This window comes from Bombus huntii, chromosome 17 (genome assembly GCF_024542735.1).
Source record: "Bombus huntii isolate Logan2020A chromosome 17, iyBomHunt1.1, whole genome shotgun sequence".
NCBI classification, from domain to species: Eukaryota; Metazoa; Arthropoda; class Insecta; order Hymenoptera; family Apidae; genus Bombus; species Bombus huntii.
Genome location: NC_066254.1, coordinates 6,915,140 through 6,931,580, shown reverse-complemented (window position 1 = coordinate 6,931,580; position 16,441 = coordinate 6,915,140). Strand labels below are relative to the sequence as shown.

The following is a 16,441-nucleotide window of genomic DNA, read 5'->3' as shown; positions in this document are numbered from 1 at the left end:
TAACGGAGTTCTGATACACAACGTAACAATGATACACAAACGTAATGAAATACACAGCCTATCGGACACGGTACCGATCGCGAGGAAGAAACGAAAGAATTATAAGTAAATATATACATACATATAAATACAAAAAAATATATTATATATATATATATAATATATTTTTATATATAATATATATAATATATATAATATATATATATATTATTATATATAAATACCAAAACGTGCTGCGACGACGAAAGCTGTTAGTTTGAATCGTCGTAAGTGAAAAAAGAAAGCGCTGTGCGTGAGATAAAAAAAGAAATAGCTTTTAAGAGACGACATAAGAACATAAGTGAAACAAAATATCGTGTACATTATTAGTTAGGCGAAGAAACAAGAAAAAAAATAAAAATATAGTTTATTTTTTTGAAAAGTGGAACGAGCGAGAGAAAAAGGGAAAAGGGCGGCGAATAAAATGGCAGGTAAGAGTTAGAATGTACGACGTAAATCGTAGCGTGAATTTAAGGGGCAGCGCGAGGCGTCGTATTGAAAGAAAGTCGATTAAAGGGGGTATGGGGGATGAAGGAGAAAATGAAATCATACGTCTGGTACACTCTACTCTTACGTCCTTCGACCGTATAATCACTCCCCTTGCCAGAATGTTCACTTTTCGGCTCGATTCCACTTTCAACGGGAAGAAAGAGAGTGGTCCCCCACTCTTTTAAAGAATCAGCGGGGATCCTCATCCTGTAAAAAGTTTAAAAATCCTGTAAAAATTTGAAGAATGACGCCTTAAGCATTAAGGCGTGTATAGAACTTACCGCTAGTCTCGAGTACGTTGTCTAGGTAATAAAGCGAATGAAGCTAGCCAAGTAAAATACACGGCGCAGCGTCAAAGGGAAAACCAAAAATGTAGTATAAAGTGATAAATAGATAATTAAATTAATGTAATTTAATTAGTAGAAGATAGTAGCGATACCAGAAGCGAGAGTGGAATCGAGGAAAACCGTGTAAAGAAATTTAGGCAAAAAAGGGTGAGAATGATGCGAACAATACAGAAGGATGAGAGCAAGATGGGAGAAATGAGAAATGGGAGAGAGAGAATGCAGGCTAGAGTGATACGTCTAATAGAAAATGGTGAAATCCATTTATGGTACCTAAGTCATGTGCGTAATCACGCCCAGGAAAATATCGTCGTCGATAATTGTTAACCATGAAATACAACGCATGTAAGTAGGCCAAGCAGAGAAACGTAATACTTTAGTGAATGCACATAAACGCAAGATTTCCAGCTTTTATCGTCGATAACTTGGCTCTCCTTTCGTTCAAATTCATAGTAGGAAAAAAAATATAGAATGTTACGAGCGCAATGAAAATAATTCAAGTGTTTAACAAATGGATGACATGCACGGTTTTCTTTATTCACGGAGAAACAAAAACGTCAAACACCGGGAAATCTAGTCTTGAACTTTCGAAAAGTTTATCCGCTTGAATTCAATCATCACCTGACAAACGTCATCTTGTCAATCGGAAACTGGCAAAAGGGTAGGAAGGCAGCAGTCAAGCCACTCTGGAATACCGATGCAGAGTACCGTGAAAACAGTTTAGCGTTAACACAAGAATGTTTAACATTTGAAATTTCTAAGAGATGATGCACACAGCGAAAGAAAACAAAAGTAGGAGCCGTAAGCGTAGTCACCGAGCACACCTTAAAATAACATATGTATATGATCATATAAATATATGTGTTACAAAAAAAAAACTACAAAAAACCAACACGCGCATCTATATGTGTATACATACATACGTCTATATGTATATGTATATATACACACACGTATAATAGAAAAAAAAATATGTATATTATATATACATACCAGATATAAATGTGTAAGAAGATAATAGCCGACAACTAGAGATTATATCGAGTATAAGCTTAGAAACGAGAACAGAAAAAGGGGGCGGAAGATTTACACCATTTACACCACACTTTACAATCACTTGATCTCAGCGTTTAACGATGGTCGGTTGACTCCTATTACTATTTATTAAAATTGATTTCCTCCACAGGACTTTTCACATCTGTGTATACAATTATGCCTACTCCTACGAAACAAGTTCTCCTGCTCTTTTCTTCCCTTATCAAAATATAATTTTCCTAATCAAAATACCACCACCATCAAAAACACCACCACGTTACAGGACACCTCCAAGAAGAGTAATTTTAAGTTCAGAAGAAGCAAACATGTTTGTTTTACTAAAACATTACGGATTAGGTGAATACGTGCCTATATTTCTCGAACAAGAAGTAAATATGTTATTAAATTATGTGTGTTATATATATATATATATATATATATATATATATATATATGTATAAAATTTCATTATAAATTAATATTGTAAATTTATTTTAGGTTGACATTGATTTGTTTATGACTTTAACTAATGAAGATTTAATTGATATTGGTATAAAAAATGAAGCTGATAAGGAATTCTTATTTACTCCGCTTTCACTTGGCAATATTAACACGTTGTTTAAAATATCAGTAAAAACTGCTACGGAGCCTAGAGAGTGGAAGAGAACGACAAAAATTACACTTTATTATTGACAGATATAATAAAAGAGGAGATGATAATAGATATTAGGTCCTAATCGAGTTTTCGTAATATCTCTAGTTCGACATTGTCTTCCTACAACTCTCACCGGAATTTCTATATCGTTCTGCTTCTAATTTGCAATATTCGGAAACTCCTGAGGTGGTATGGTGATAGGTGCGTAAGGAACTACTCTTGGTGTTTTTAACGAACAATAGTTTTATTAGAACTAATCAACAATCAGAGTTAACAATTAACAACTAACAATTACATTTAACAGACAACAGGTAACAACTAACAAATAACGATAGACACCGCGAGTTCGTCCGACGCGTTGCTATGCAAATAGTCCCGAGAAGTTACACATTTAATGGCGCAAGACAGACTGACTCTGCTTTTGTTTCGGATCGCGCGGATTCTTCCCTTCGTAGCCCATCGATATCCCCCACTAGCGTGCATTCATTAGATGTGCCGCCAGTGCTGGCACGTGTATGCTCTTCCGAGAATTCGGCGGAAAGAGTGTGAAGATATCGATGGTACATTGGGCACGTCGGTGTTGCGCTTTGGCGGCGTCGCGCTTTGCCTCCGGAGCCGTTGAAAAGTTCCGTGGCCCGTGCCGCCACACTCCTAATCCGTACGTTATTTCGGTTCAGGTGGCCACAGTCCCAAACCGACCCTGCTTTCTGGTGGGTATAATATTTAGTAGAAGGTATTAGTAGAAGGAAGTAAACAGTATAGTCTAAGGTCGTGGTAGTCGTTACTTTATGGCATCGTACACCTTGTGGCGTATACCCTGCCCCGGTATTAATCATCGCGCATTACAATAAAATTATTTTTACAAGTAAGTACGCACTTCTTCAATATGTGAAACATCTCACTCAGAGTTTCTGCAGGAAAGTTCTCTCGCGATGCGAATAGTAGAACGCTGTTATGTTATATTACATTATACATGTTATATCATATGATATATATATATATATATATATATATGTCGGAGATGAAATGAAAACCGGAGCCTTCCCTATGCAATTTTGAGGAAGCCTTTTAATGCTTTAGCCTAGATTTTATCATAACTGTAATTAAGTAATTGTCATCTGTAATTGTTTGACATTTGTGAAAAGCGAAAGTGGGTTCGAGGTGACAACTGGTCGCTGAATAAACGGTCACGGGATAAACGTTTGCTTGATGAAGACAGAAATTGCCTAGTATCGGCGTTTGGATCTTTCTCGATGTTTCCAAAGAGTATACAACAAACTTTTGACAGATATTGCCTAGCAACAACGATTGGAACCTTCTCGATGTTTCCAGCGAGAATATAACAAACAAATGCAGTCGTATAACGAAAAAGATTTTAATCAGATATTCATTCGTGTGATTGCCTTGGAAAGTGATACATCGAGTAATTTACCGAGTGATTCAGCAAACGTATTTTTGTGTTATAAAATTGTTTAAAGTTTTCCCGTTGACCGTGGATTCGTTTGAACCCCGGATCATTGTTTAAAGCGTAAATTAAATTCAATATTTGTAAATTTATCAATCGTTAATTTTCATTATTCGTTAAATTAGTAATTCGTAAGATATATTATTCGTTCCTTTTATTGTTCGATAAAACTTATTATTCTTTAATCTAATTACTAATTTAATTTATCATTTGTTAATCAATCATATCATTAACAAAATTCATTATTCATAATATTTTGTAAAACCTTGTTTATTCGTGTAAATATATTCTCTGTTTTGTAAAACAATGGCTAATTCAAATGAAGAAACATTACGTGATTCAAATCCTAATGATAACCCGACATTAGAAGTGGGATAAAGCCCAAGTGTCACTTTGGAACAACTCATGAAAATCATGAACCAGATGACTCAGCCTAAGGAGCAAAAGTCGAGTATGGAACCTAAGGATGTAATGTTACCACGTTTTGATCCTGAAGGCACGGGCGCTGATCCATCCGCGTGGTGCTCATATACAGATGTGATTTTGAAAGACTATCCGATGCAAGATAGTGTGTTACTTTCTGTTTTAAATCGTGCCCTAAAGGGATCTGCTGCACATTGACTTTCACAAATAGTGCGCGGTGGAAAGCTTTCCTGGCCAACGTTTAAGGAACAATTCCTTTCGCGTTTTGGTGGCAGAGAGACAGCCGCCTCGGCATTAATAAGGGTGTCCAGAGAACGACCGTCGGAGACCGAAACTCTAGGAGCTTATGGTAGTTGCCTCCGTTCCATGTTGCAGATGAAGATGCAAGATTTAACGATGCCCGAAGTATTCAATGCCTTTACTCTTTATATGCTAAACTCACAAGATCAACGCTTTCATCGATTAACGCTCGCAAATAATATCAAGACGGAGGAACAATTTTATGATGAAATGAGAGCTCATCCTTACAACGATCTGCCGGCAACTTTGTTAGGAAATACATCGGAGGAACCTGAAGTTAAACGACGCAAGTTATCGCATTACCGGGTGAAGTGTCATTATTGTGGTACTCTTGGACACAAAATAACGGAGTGTCGCAAGAGGATGCGTAGTGAACAGCGGAAGGATACAAAGGATACAAAGGATACACTACACCAGGAAAGAAACCGTCCAGCTTCATCGTCCAAGGTGGTTTGCTTCAAGTGTCATGCGGAGGGCCATATCGCACCTGATTGTCCACAACTGCAGAACAGAAAATCCGGCTTCAAGAATGAACGTCGAGTCGACTCCTGTGTGGTAGAGCCTCCAGTTGGTAAATTAAGTCATCTGGGTGAGTCGTACCCATTTTATTTCGATTCCGGAGCCGAATGCTCATTAATCAAAGAATCCGTAGCTTCGAAATTTTCTGGCAAACGAACGACTGATGTAGTAATAATGCGAGGCATAGGGAATACTTGTGTTAACAGTACATCTCAGATTTTATCCACTGTATGTATTAACGGTTTTACATTGGAGATAACTTTTCATGCCCTTGCTGATAATTACTTAAAATACGATATCATGATTGGTCGTGAAATTTTGAGCCAAGGTTTTGACGTGAATGTTACACGAAACAGTGTCGATATTTGTAAGACAAAAATAGTTAACGCTTGTAGCAAAGTCGCGGAAGATGTGATCAACATTAATGAGGTCGACACTGATGTAGTTGGTAACGATAAAGATCGATTGATTTCTGTTCTCGAGAAATACAAAGAGTCATTTATTACGGGTTTTCCGCGGAATCGTGTAAATACGGGTCAATTAGAAATTCGTTTAATTGATCCCAACGTTACCGTGCAACGAAGTCCTTATAGACTCAGTGAGGAGGAGCGGGGAATAGTTCGAGAGAGGATAGGTGAACTGATCCGAGCAAAAATCATAAGACCGAGTAATTCACCATTCGCAAGCCCTATATTACTTGTTAAAAAAAAGAACGGTTCAGATAGATTATGTGTAGATTACCGAGCATTAAATAAAAACACCGTCGCGGATCGGTACCCTCTTCCTCTCATAGCTGACCAGATCGCGAGACTGAGAAGGGCGAAATACTTTATAAGCCTGGATATGGCCAGCGGGTTTCATCAAATTCCTATTCACCCGAATTCGACTGAATATACCGCGTTCGTTACTCCCGATGGTCAATATGAATACATGACGATGCCGTTTGGATTGAAGAATGCACCGTCTGTTTTTCAGAGGGCCATTTTCAATGCCTTAGGTGATCTTGCTTATTCATATGTTGTCGTTTATTTGGATGATGTTTTAATTATTGCCGATACGATAAATCAGGCGTTAGAAAGATTAAACACCGTCCTAGATACCCTTGTAAACGCCGGATTCTCTTTTAACTTTTCTAAATGTTCTTTCTTGAAGACGTCAGTACTTTATCTGGGTTATGTGATTCATAACGGAGAAGTCCGACCAAACCCAGGTAAAGTACAAGCCTTGAGCTCTTTGCCCGCACCAACGACTGTTACACAGCTCCGGCAATTCATTGGTTTAGCTTCTTACTTTCGAAAATTTGTTCCTAAATTCTCACAGGTAATGAAATCTTTGTATGCTCTCACTTCCGGTAGCAAGAACATAAATTGGACGGATAAACATGAAAAAATTAGGCAAAAAGTAATTTCTATTCTGACCAATGAGCCGGTGCTAATGATTTTTGACCCCAAATATCCAATAGAACTACATACGGATGCTAGTTCCGAAGGATTTGGGGCTATCTTAATGCATAGGGTCGAAGGTAAAAATAGAGTAGTTGAGTATTGTAGCAAGCGGACTAGCCCTGCGGAATCTAGATATCATTCTTATGAGTTAGAAACGCTGGCAGTGGTAAACGCCATCAAGCATTTTTGTCACTATCTGCACGGTCGGGAATTTCTTGTTGTCACTGATTGTAATTCTCTGAAGGCATCCAGTGACAAGGTACATTTAAATGACAGGGTTTACAGATGGTGGGCTTACCTGCAAACTTTTACCTTTGACATTATGTATCGGGAAGGCAAACGAATGGCTCATGTAGATTTCTTTTCGAGAAACCCCGTAAATCTGGATCATCGTACGATCAACAAAATTGTAGAGAAAGAAATCAATCTATCTGAAATCTCCGATGATTGGTTGTTAGCAGAACAACGTCGTGACCCACAAATCTCTGAGATCGTTCGTAAGTTGCAAAATGAAGAGCTCGCGAAAGATATTGCGAATACGTATGAATTACGGTCCGGTACACTCCATCGTAAAATACAGAGAAAAGGAAGAACTCTTTGCTTGCCCATTGTCCCAAGGGGTTTCAGGTGGTCCGTCATTAATCATGTGCATCAGCCCATTATGCACTTAGGTTGGGATAAAACGCTTGAGAAACTATACGAGTATTACTGGTTTGAGGGAATGGCGAAATATGTTCGCAAATTTGTTGAGAACTGTCATGCTTGTCGAGTTTCGAAGGCTAGTTCAGGTAAAGTTCAAGCTGAACTACATCCCATACCTAAGACCAGCATACCCTGGGGCATACGGTTCGCATGGACATAACGGGCAAGTTAACGGGTAAGAATGACTTGAAAGAGTAGTACGTCATTGTTTTGGTTGATGCTTTCACAAAATTTGTATACCTGTATCATACTCGTAAATTAGATTCCTTTAATACCATTATAGCACTTAAGTCCGCTATATTTTTATTCGGCAATTCCTGCCGGGTAATAGCAGATCAAGGAAGGTGTTTTACGGGTAAAGATTTCCAAAATTTCTGCCAGAATAGACATATTAGACTTCACTTAATAGCAACCGGTGCGAGTAGGGCCAATGGACAGGTAGAGCGTGTTATGAGTACGCTGAAAAATATGTTAACGACGGTGGAAACGACCGGGCGATCTTGGCAAGACGCGATTGGCGAGATACAACTGGCTTTGAATTGCACTACCAATCGTGTAACCAAATCAAGTCCTCTGGAATTATTAATTGGGAAGGCAGCTAGGCCCTACGGTTTATTGTTGCCTGATAATATTGAGGAAAAGGAAGTAGACATCTTCAATGTAAGGCAACAAGCGATACGGAACATAGAGACTTGCGCCAGTTATGATAATGACAGGTTTGACAAAACGAATGCGAAGATAGTTAGGTTTAATCTTGGTGACTTTGTGTTACGTAAGAACGAGGAGAGAAACCAAACAAAGCTAGATCCGAAATTCAAAGGTCCATTCGTGATAACGGAAGTTTTAGAGGGGGATAGATATACTTTAAAAACTCTAGATGGCAAACGGTCATATAAGGATAGACACGACAAGTTGAGAAAGATGCCAGATGGTTGTATTCCTGCTGAGTTGGATGTCTGCGGTGATGACAGCGACGGTGATAATAACGATGCGAGCACATTGATCTCTGGGAATCATTAACGCCGCATTGTGGTCATAGTAATATACCCAGTGTAGTGTATGCGCCTTTTATAATTCTCCCAGTGTAGTGTATGCGCCTTTTATAATACTCCCAGTGTAGTGTATGCGCCTTTTATAATTCTCCCAGTGTAGTGTATGCGCCTTTTATAATACTCCCAGTGTAGTGCTTGTATTTTTATAATATCCTCACTGGTGCCCTGCGCTTTCTATAATATCCTCACTGGTGCCCTGCGCTTTCTATAATATCCTCACTGGTGCCCTGCGCTTATTATAATATCCTCACTGGTGCCCTGCGCTTTCTATAATATCCTCACTGGTGTCTTGTGCTTTTTGTTATGCATCCAACGTGGTTATGTGATTCAACAAACTGAGATCTTTGTGTGGAGTCGAAAATGATCTGTTGTGTCATTGCGGTCTGACTGGTGACTTACGGAGTGCAACTGGCACTTTGAATACAAACTATAACACTAATTTGAGTTCTTTTTCATTTCCTTGCTTGTCAAATTTTCGAACAGAGCTTTGTTGCTGAATTGGACCCTTGACTTATTTGGAACATCTAATCGAATGGTAAATAATATCAGTTACACCGAGTCTAATGTTAAAAACTCTGTATTTTAGCTGCACACGAGGACGTGTGATAGTCAGTATGGCCGTGTCGGAGATGAAATGAAAACCGGAGCCTTCCCTATGCAATTTTGAGGAAGCCTTTTAATGCTAGATTTTATCATAACTGTAATTAAGTAATTGTCATCTGTAATTGTTTGACATTTGTGAAAAGCGAAAGTGGGTTCGAGGTGACAACTGGTCGCTGAACGTAGCCACGGTCACGGAATAAACGTTTGCTTGATGAAGACAGATATTGCCTAGCAACAACGATTGGAACCTTCTCGATGTTTCCAGCGAGAATATAACAAACAAATGCAGTCGTATAACGAAAAAGATTTTAATCAGATATTCATTCGTGTGATTGCCTTGGAAAGTGATACATCGAGTAATTTACCGAGTGATTCAGCAAACGTATTTTTGTGTTATAAAATTGTTTAAAGTTTTCCCGTTGACCGTGGATTCGTTTGAACCCCGGATCATTGTTTAAAGCGTAAATTAAATTCAATATTTGTAAATTTATCAATCGTTAATTTTCATTATTCGTTAAATTAGTAATTCGTAAGATATATTATTCGTTCCTTTTATTGTTCGATAAAACTTATTATTCTTTAATCTAATTACTAATTTAATTTATCATTTGTTAATCAATAATATCATTAACAAAATTCATTATTCATAATATTTTGTAAAACCTTGTTTATTCGTGTAAATATATTCTCTGTTTTGTAAAACAATGGCTAATTCAAATGAAGAAACATTACGTGATTCAAATCATAATGATAACCCGACATATATATATATATATATACATATATATATATATATATATATATATATGTAGGAGAAAGCCGAAGCCTTTCCTTGGAAATTTTGGGAACATCCTCTAGTACCTTAGCCTAGATTTTATTATAGTTGTAATTGCTTAAGATTTGTAATAAGCGAGATTGGGTTCGAGGTGACAATCGGTCGCTGAACGTAGCCACGGTCACGGGATGGATGTTTTATCTAACGGAGGTCTGGAGTGGTTGTATGTGTTTTCCGAGAAATGTGGTTGTGGCGGCATGCGGCCTCGAGAGCGGGCCTAGCCACGTGTGATGTTGCCTCGGAGGTGCCGATGCAATGGGACATACATTGTATTAGTAATCAAAACTCCAGGCAGAAACTGCCTAGCAACGGCGTTTGGAACTTTCTCGATGCTTCCAACGAGTGTGCCTAGCAACGGCGTTTGGAACCTTCTCGATGCTTCCAAGCGGGTATAGAAAACAAAATGCAATCGTACAGGGAGAAAAATCTCCACGAGGCTGGCATTCTTGCGATTGCCTTGGAGAGTGATACATCGAGCATTTTCGACGATCGCATTTGCGTCTAAGTTAGTTTCGCTTAGTAAGGAGTTATCCCGGTGACCGTGGATTCGTTTGAACTCAAACATTGCTAATAGTATTATTTAATTTAATTATTCGTAGATCGTATTATTCATTAGGCTTAGTGTTTGTTAGACTTATTATTAGTTGTACTTATTATTTGTTAAGCTTAGTGATAGACCTGTATATACGTGTAAATAAAATCTCGGCTTTGTGAAACGATGGTTAGTCCACATGAAGAGTCGTCGCGCGCCCAAAATTCGAATCGTGATCCGACATATATATATATATATATATATATATATATATATATATATATATATATATATATATATCGCAATCATATATCGTCGTTGGCACTTTTCGCGAATGTTCCTTGCAACAATATACCATCGTTTGGCATTAAAAGTGTTAATTGCGTATGCACTAGATGATAGTAAAAACGAAGAATAAAGATATTCGGGCAAAACGCAATATACTAAGCTTGAAAAGCAGTAGTATCTTGAAGAATAACGAGGAAACGTTCTCGTCCGACAAATGCAAAAAAGTATCGACGAAGTAAATTGACGATATGTCTATGTTTTGTTACTAACAATCCAGAATCTCGATTTTCAGGTAGACATTGCACAGAACTTGCTATTTATTGTTTACTCATATTAATTGGTTGTTGTTTATTTAATTATTACTGTTATTAATTGTTGTTAATTATTAATTGTTGTTTACTCCTGTATTTCATTTAAGTATTTTCACAAAAAACTCGATTTTCAGAATCGATCCCTCCATTATCCTAGAATTGAACTTTATATATATATGTGTAAATTTAGTATGTCGGAGATGAAAGGAAAACCGGAGCGTTCCCTTTGCAATTTTGGGAAAGTCTTCTAATGCTTTAGCCTAGATTTTATCATAGCTGTAATTAAGCAATTGTTGTCATTTGTAATTGTTCGATATGTGTGATAGCGAAAGTGGGTTCGAGGTGACAACTGGTCGCCGAACGTAGCCACGGTCACGGGATAAACGTTTTGCCTGACCAAGGTGTGGATCGGTTGTATTGTTCTCCCTAGAAATCACATAGAATTGTACTTTGGAAATGTCGATATAATGGGACACACGTTGTATTAGGAATCAAACTCCAGACAGAAACTGCCTAGCAACGGCGTTTGGATTTTTCTCGATGCTTCCAAAGAGTATACAACAAACTTTTGGCAGAAACTGCCTAGCAACGGCGATTGGAACCTTCTCGATGCCTCCAGCGAGCATATAACAAACAAATGCAGTCGTACAGCGAAAAAGATTTTCATCAGATATTCATTCGTGCGATCGCCTTGGAAAGTGATACATCAAGTAGTTTACCGAGTGTCTCAGTAATCGTATTTTTTTGTGTTTAAAATTATTCTACGCATAGTAAAGAGTTATCCCGTTGACCGTGGATTCGTTTGAACCTAGGAACATTGTTAATAGTGTTAATTAAATTCATTATTCGTAAAACCTATTAATCGTTAATCTCATTATTCGTTAAATTTATTATTCGTAAGACATATTATTCGTTACTCTTATTATTCGTTAAACTTATTATTCTTTAATCTAATTATTAGTTAAACTTATCGTTTGTTAATCTTATCATTCATTAAACTCAATATTCATAATATTTTGTAAAATCTTGTATATTCGCGTAAATATAATCTCTGTCTCGTAAAACGATGGCTAACTCAAACGAAGAATCGTTACGCGCCTTAAATTCTAATGTTAACCCGACAAGTATATAACTTATAAGCTTGTTATAAATATATAAATTTGTTTAAACATATTTTGAATGAGAATAAACCACATTTCACTACACAGAAAATTATTCTACAGAATGTGTTATTCTACGGAAGTGCATCGTTCTGTAACCACCAACATGGAAATTGACCAATTAACAGCAACGTCAATTTCCCTCACTTTCCGAACGAAGGCTTTTCTTGACGAATCCGACGATCTCGTGTCCTTAGACACACCCCATATATTGTTATTCCCACCCCATTGTAGACCCCATTGTTATCCCGTTGACCGCGGATTCGTTATTGAACCTAGGATCTTTGTCATTAGCATCTCGAGTATCTAATTACCACGATTGTCAAATTCTGTAATAATCATATTTGCACTAGTCAATATCTTCTCTATTGCATAACAACAATGTGTAATCCAAACGAAGATTCGTTTCACGCCCCTAACCCTAATCATAATGTGAACCCGACATATATATGTAAGTGTGATTTTCTAATAACGATTAACAACATAATAACAGAGAAATTTGCTTAATTGCTATTTGTGCTTAGTTACGTTCTAAATTATTTAATAATTTATTATTAAAATAAATATTGACTAAAAAACAATTATTAAAGAATATAATTTACGAACTTTGCTAATATCATCACTAGTAAAAACTAAAGCTTTATCTTATTAATAGCTTTTCCTAATTTAATTTTTGGTTACAAGGAAGACAGTTATAGTACGTTTTAAATTATGTCACAGTTGAAAAATATATTCCAAATATGTCTTATGATCAATACAAAATCTGTTAAAGAGTATTAATTTTAAGTTATTACATTACACAAGATATCGTAAACATTGTTTTTGCCATCTCTCATTGTTTCGATATTTACAAATCTTCGATCCATAATTTCTAATTTAACGTTATGATCCATTAAGATTTAAAGTCACTTACCCTATTCCATTCTCGCGGCCCAAATTTTCTACGTTTTGCAAGTGCAGCGTGATAATAACAAAGTGCGAATTTAAATTCGGTTTCTTCGCTGCAGGACTCCAAAGTTTCCTGGGCAAAGTTATCCAACGCTTTGCGGATATTTGCTTGAATTCCAGATGGTGGTTCGTTCGTGATCTTTATGACCGATTCTAGTATACCCTGTGTAAATTTAACGAACCTTACATTGAGTAATTGGTGTTTCTTATCGATATTATTTACTTATGAACTAAAATATCACTTATATAGTAAATTAGGGACTATAATAGGTACCTCAAAATTTTCTTAGATTTTTTTAAAGCAAAAAGATAGTAAGAAACTAGACCAGTTACTGAAACACCTGTAATGCCGACCGCGTTAATGAAAAACCATATTACCGGTGGAGGGTTAAAGAATATAATTAGCACATGCTAGCTTAATTAAAAGTGCATATTTTCTTTTGCTTTTTCAAATTATATAATTGTTTCTTACCTGATTTATTATTGATTCAGGAGGATCAGGATTGGGTTCCGCACTAATGAACAATTGACAATCGTCATGTGGATTCTTCGAGCATTGTTCCATCTTTTTTTCTAATGTAGGCAATCACTTCCTCAGTGGTTTTCGTTCGCTGAAAATTCTATGGCTTCTTCCGTTATGGGTTCTTGACCTTGACTTTGACCCAGTGACACATTATGGAAATTTCTTCCTCCAAAAGTGAAACCCAATTACATTCCCAGCTTTTCGACGTCCTGAAATTTTATCGTTGCCGTTATTGTAAATACATGTAATATCGTGATATAATATATTTACAAGGAATGGATTATACAGATGTTAATCGGACAGAAAAAGACGATTGTTGTTCAACCTGAACTATTCACACCAAACGTACAGAAAACAGCACAACTAAATAATTAGCTAAAGACTCGACTTTCACAAAATGCAATCAACACTCTCTCGGCAACGCCACTCGCAAATTCTGTTTCTCGACTCACACTCTGCTCCTCGACTGACTCTCTGAGTTCGCTGTGGAGTGCCGAAGCGTGCAGACGTGTCTCTAGTGCCCAGCGTAGTTCGAAAACAACACGTGTCGCCCAACTGTCGAAAGAGAACGCAGCTAAGTGTCCCTTACCCTCTAGGGAGAAGAAAATCCCACGCACCTAACCCCAACCCGAATACTAGCCTCACAGCCTCACGACTAGTTGTTCATTCCGAATTAACTAGCTCGATGATGGCCCAGCAACCGCGACCAGGCTCTCCGGAGCAGACTCGCAGCTACCCCGTGCTACCCCCCCCCCCCCGTGGCAGAAGTGCAGCAGAACTCTCCGCACTAACGACACTAACACTACAAAGAAAAGGAAAATAGAACCAGCAACGCAAATAAACACACACAACAGGTTCGCCGTATTGGAATCCTCAAACGACGCCATGGAAATCGTAGAACCGCCACCAAACCAACATTCACAGAGAATCCCCCCTCCCCCACCAATATTTGTAGACGACGTCATTGACATACAGGCAATGACCAAGTCCCTAGAGAGAGATATCAGCAAGGAGGAATATAACCTTAAGATAAGCAACAACAAGGTGAAAATACTACCGACGAACCCAGAAGCTTACAGAAAACTCACCAAGACACTCAGGACCCTGAACGCCAACTTCCACACCTACCAACTCAAACAGGAAAGGCCTTTCCGGGTGGTCCTACGAAACATACACCACTCAGCAGACATAGACGAACTAAAATACGAACTCTCAAAACTTGGCCACGAAGTCATCAACGTAAGTAATATAAGGCATAGAGTCTCGAAAGACCCGTTATCCTTATTCTTCCTAGACATTAAACAAAAACCGAATAATAAGGAAATATACAGCATCAGTCGCCTAATGAACGCGATAGTAAAGATCGAACCACCGCTCGTGAAAAAAGAAATAGTGCAGTGCAAAAGGTGCCAAAGGTACGGTCATACGCAGAAATACTGCAACCATACTTTCCGCTGCGTTAAATGCGCAGGCTCTCACTCCACTGACCAGTGCGCCAAATCACCGGAAACCCCAGCGAAATGCATCCACTGCCAAGGGGACCACCCTGCCAACTACAAAGGCTGCCCAGCATATAAAACACTATACACGAACAGGTACCCTAAGCTCAGAGCAAAAGAGGTATCCAACCAAACACCCAGCCCGCCGAAATTCTCGACTACCCCAACCCCCTCAACCAACCAAACACCCAGTCCTACCAATTTCATCTCCACCTCAACCTCCTATGCCCAAGCAGTACAAGGCATCCAAAATAACCCGAACAGCCAAAGGAACCTTCCCCAAAACAGTGTCCCCAACCCACCAAACGCAGACAACTCCTCAAGGCTCGAAAAGCTAATAGAGAAACAATCGGAGCAAATAAATCACTTGCTATCGCTACTAACACTCATCGTGGAAAAATTAGCACGCCCCGACTCAAAATAAAACCAAGGCGCATAGCTCTCTGGAACGCCAACGGTCTAGCGCAACACAAACGTGAACTAGAACTCTTCTTAAAACACCAGCAAATCGACGTAATGCTCGTATCGGAAACCCACTTCACCGATAAGAGCTACCTGAAAATAAATGGTTACAAATTCTACCATACCCAACACCCCAGCGGAAAGGCCCACGGTGGCACCGGAATAATAATCAAAGCAAGTATTAAGCACTACGAACTCCCACCATTCCAGAAAGACTACCTCCAAGCAACAAACGTAGCAATAGAAGACTGTCATGGCTCAATCACCACCTCAGCAGTATACTGCCCTCCCAGACACTCCATCGCCAAAGAAGACTTTGATAACTTCCTGGACATCCTGGGCAACAGATTCATAGTTGGAGGAGACTATAACGCCAAGCACATCCAATGGGGCAGCAGACTGGTTACAGCAAGAGGCAAAAACCTCTTAAACAGCATAATAAACAACAACCTCAACTACCTCACCACATACGAACCCACATACTGGCCCACTGACACCAACAAAATACCCGACCTTCTCGACTTCTTCATAACTAAAAATATCCCATCAAGACACGTCCAGATCAACTCCTCGGCCGATCTCTCCTCTGATCATTCTCCCGTGATAGCAACAGTCAGTTCAACAATCATCGAGAGTACACCTAATGGCTCCATTCACAACCAACACACCAACTGGCAGCTCTTCAGAGAAGTCTTTACACACTCAACCTCAGCCTTCACCCCACTAAAAACAAAGGAAGATATCGAAGCAGCCACGGAATACTTAAACACGAGCATAATAAACGCAATCCGCCTCTCCACACCGACAAAGCC

The 16,441-nt window shown here is 38.5% G+C and overlaps 2 protein-coding genes across 5 annotated transcripts in view; both read right to left on the bottom strand.

The window, feature by feature from the left end:
- LOC126875169 (SET domain-containing protein SmydA-8-like) overlaps positions 1-16,441 on the bottom strand; it is a 166,257-nt gene that overhangs the window by 83,045 nt on the left and 66,771 nt on the right. The window lies entirely within an intron of this gene.
- LOC126875208 (dynein axonemal heavy chain 9-like) lies at positions 2,485-14,149 on the bottom strand. 4 transcript variants are annotated; one of them, XM_050638013.1, is made up of 4 exons: positions 13,939-14,149; positions 13,618-13,877; positions 13,111-13,308; positions 2,485-2,556 (listed from the first exon to the last, which is right to left on the bottom strand). In XM_050638013.1, exons 2-4 carry the CDS (start codon positions 13,708-13,710, stop codon positions 2,548-2,550), a joined length of 300 nt encoding a protein of 99 aa, XP_050493970.1. In that variant the 5' UTR covers positions 13,711-13,877; positions 13,939-14,149; the 3' UTR covers positions 2,485-2,547. The 4 variants fall into 4 exon arrangements, with proteins under 4 accessions (XP_050493970.1, XP_050493967.1, XP_050493968.1 ...); XM_050638010.1 differs by lacking the exon at positions 2,485-2,556 and having other exon boundaries at positions 12,896-13,308; XM_050638011.1 differs by lacking the exon at positions 2,485-2,556 and having other exon boundaries at positions 12,896-13,308; positions 13,955-14,149.

Coding starts and splice junctions, on each gene's coding strand:
- LOC126875208 (XM_050638010.1), bottom strand. CDS start 13,710: ATGGAACAATGCTCGAAGAATCCACATGACGATTGTCAATTGTTCATT. Junction 13,309..13,617: donor CTGAATCAATAATAAATCAG/GTAAGAAACAAT, acceptor AAATTTACACAG/GGTATACTAGAATCGGTCAT.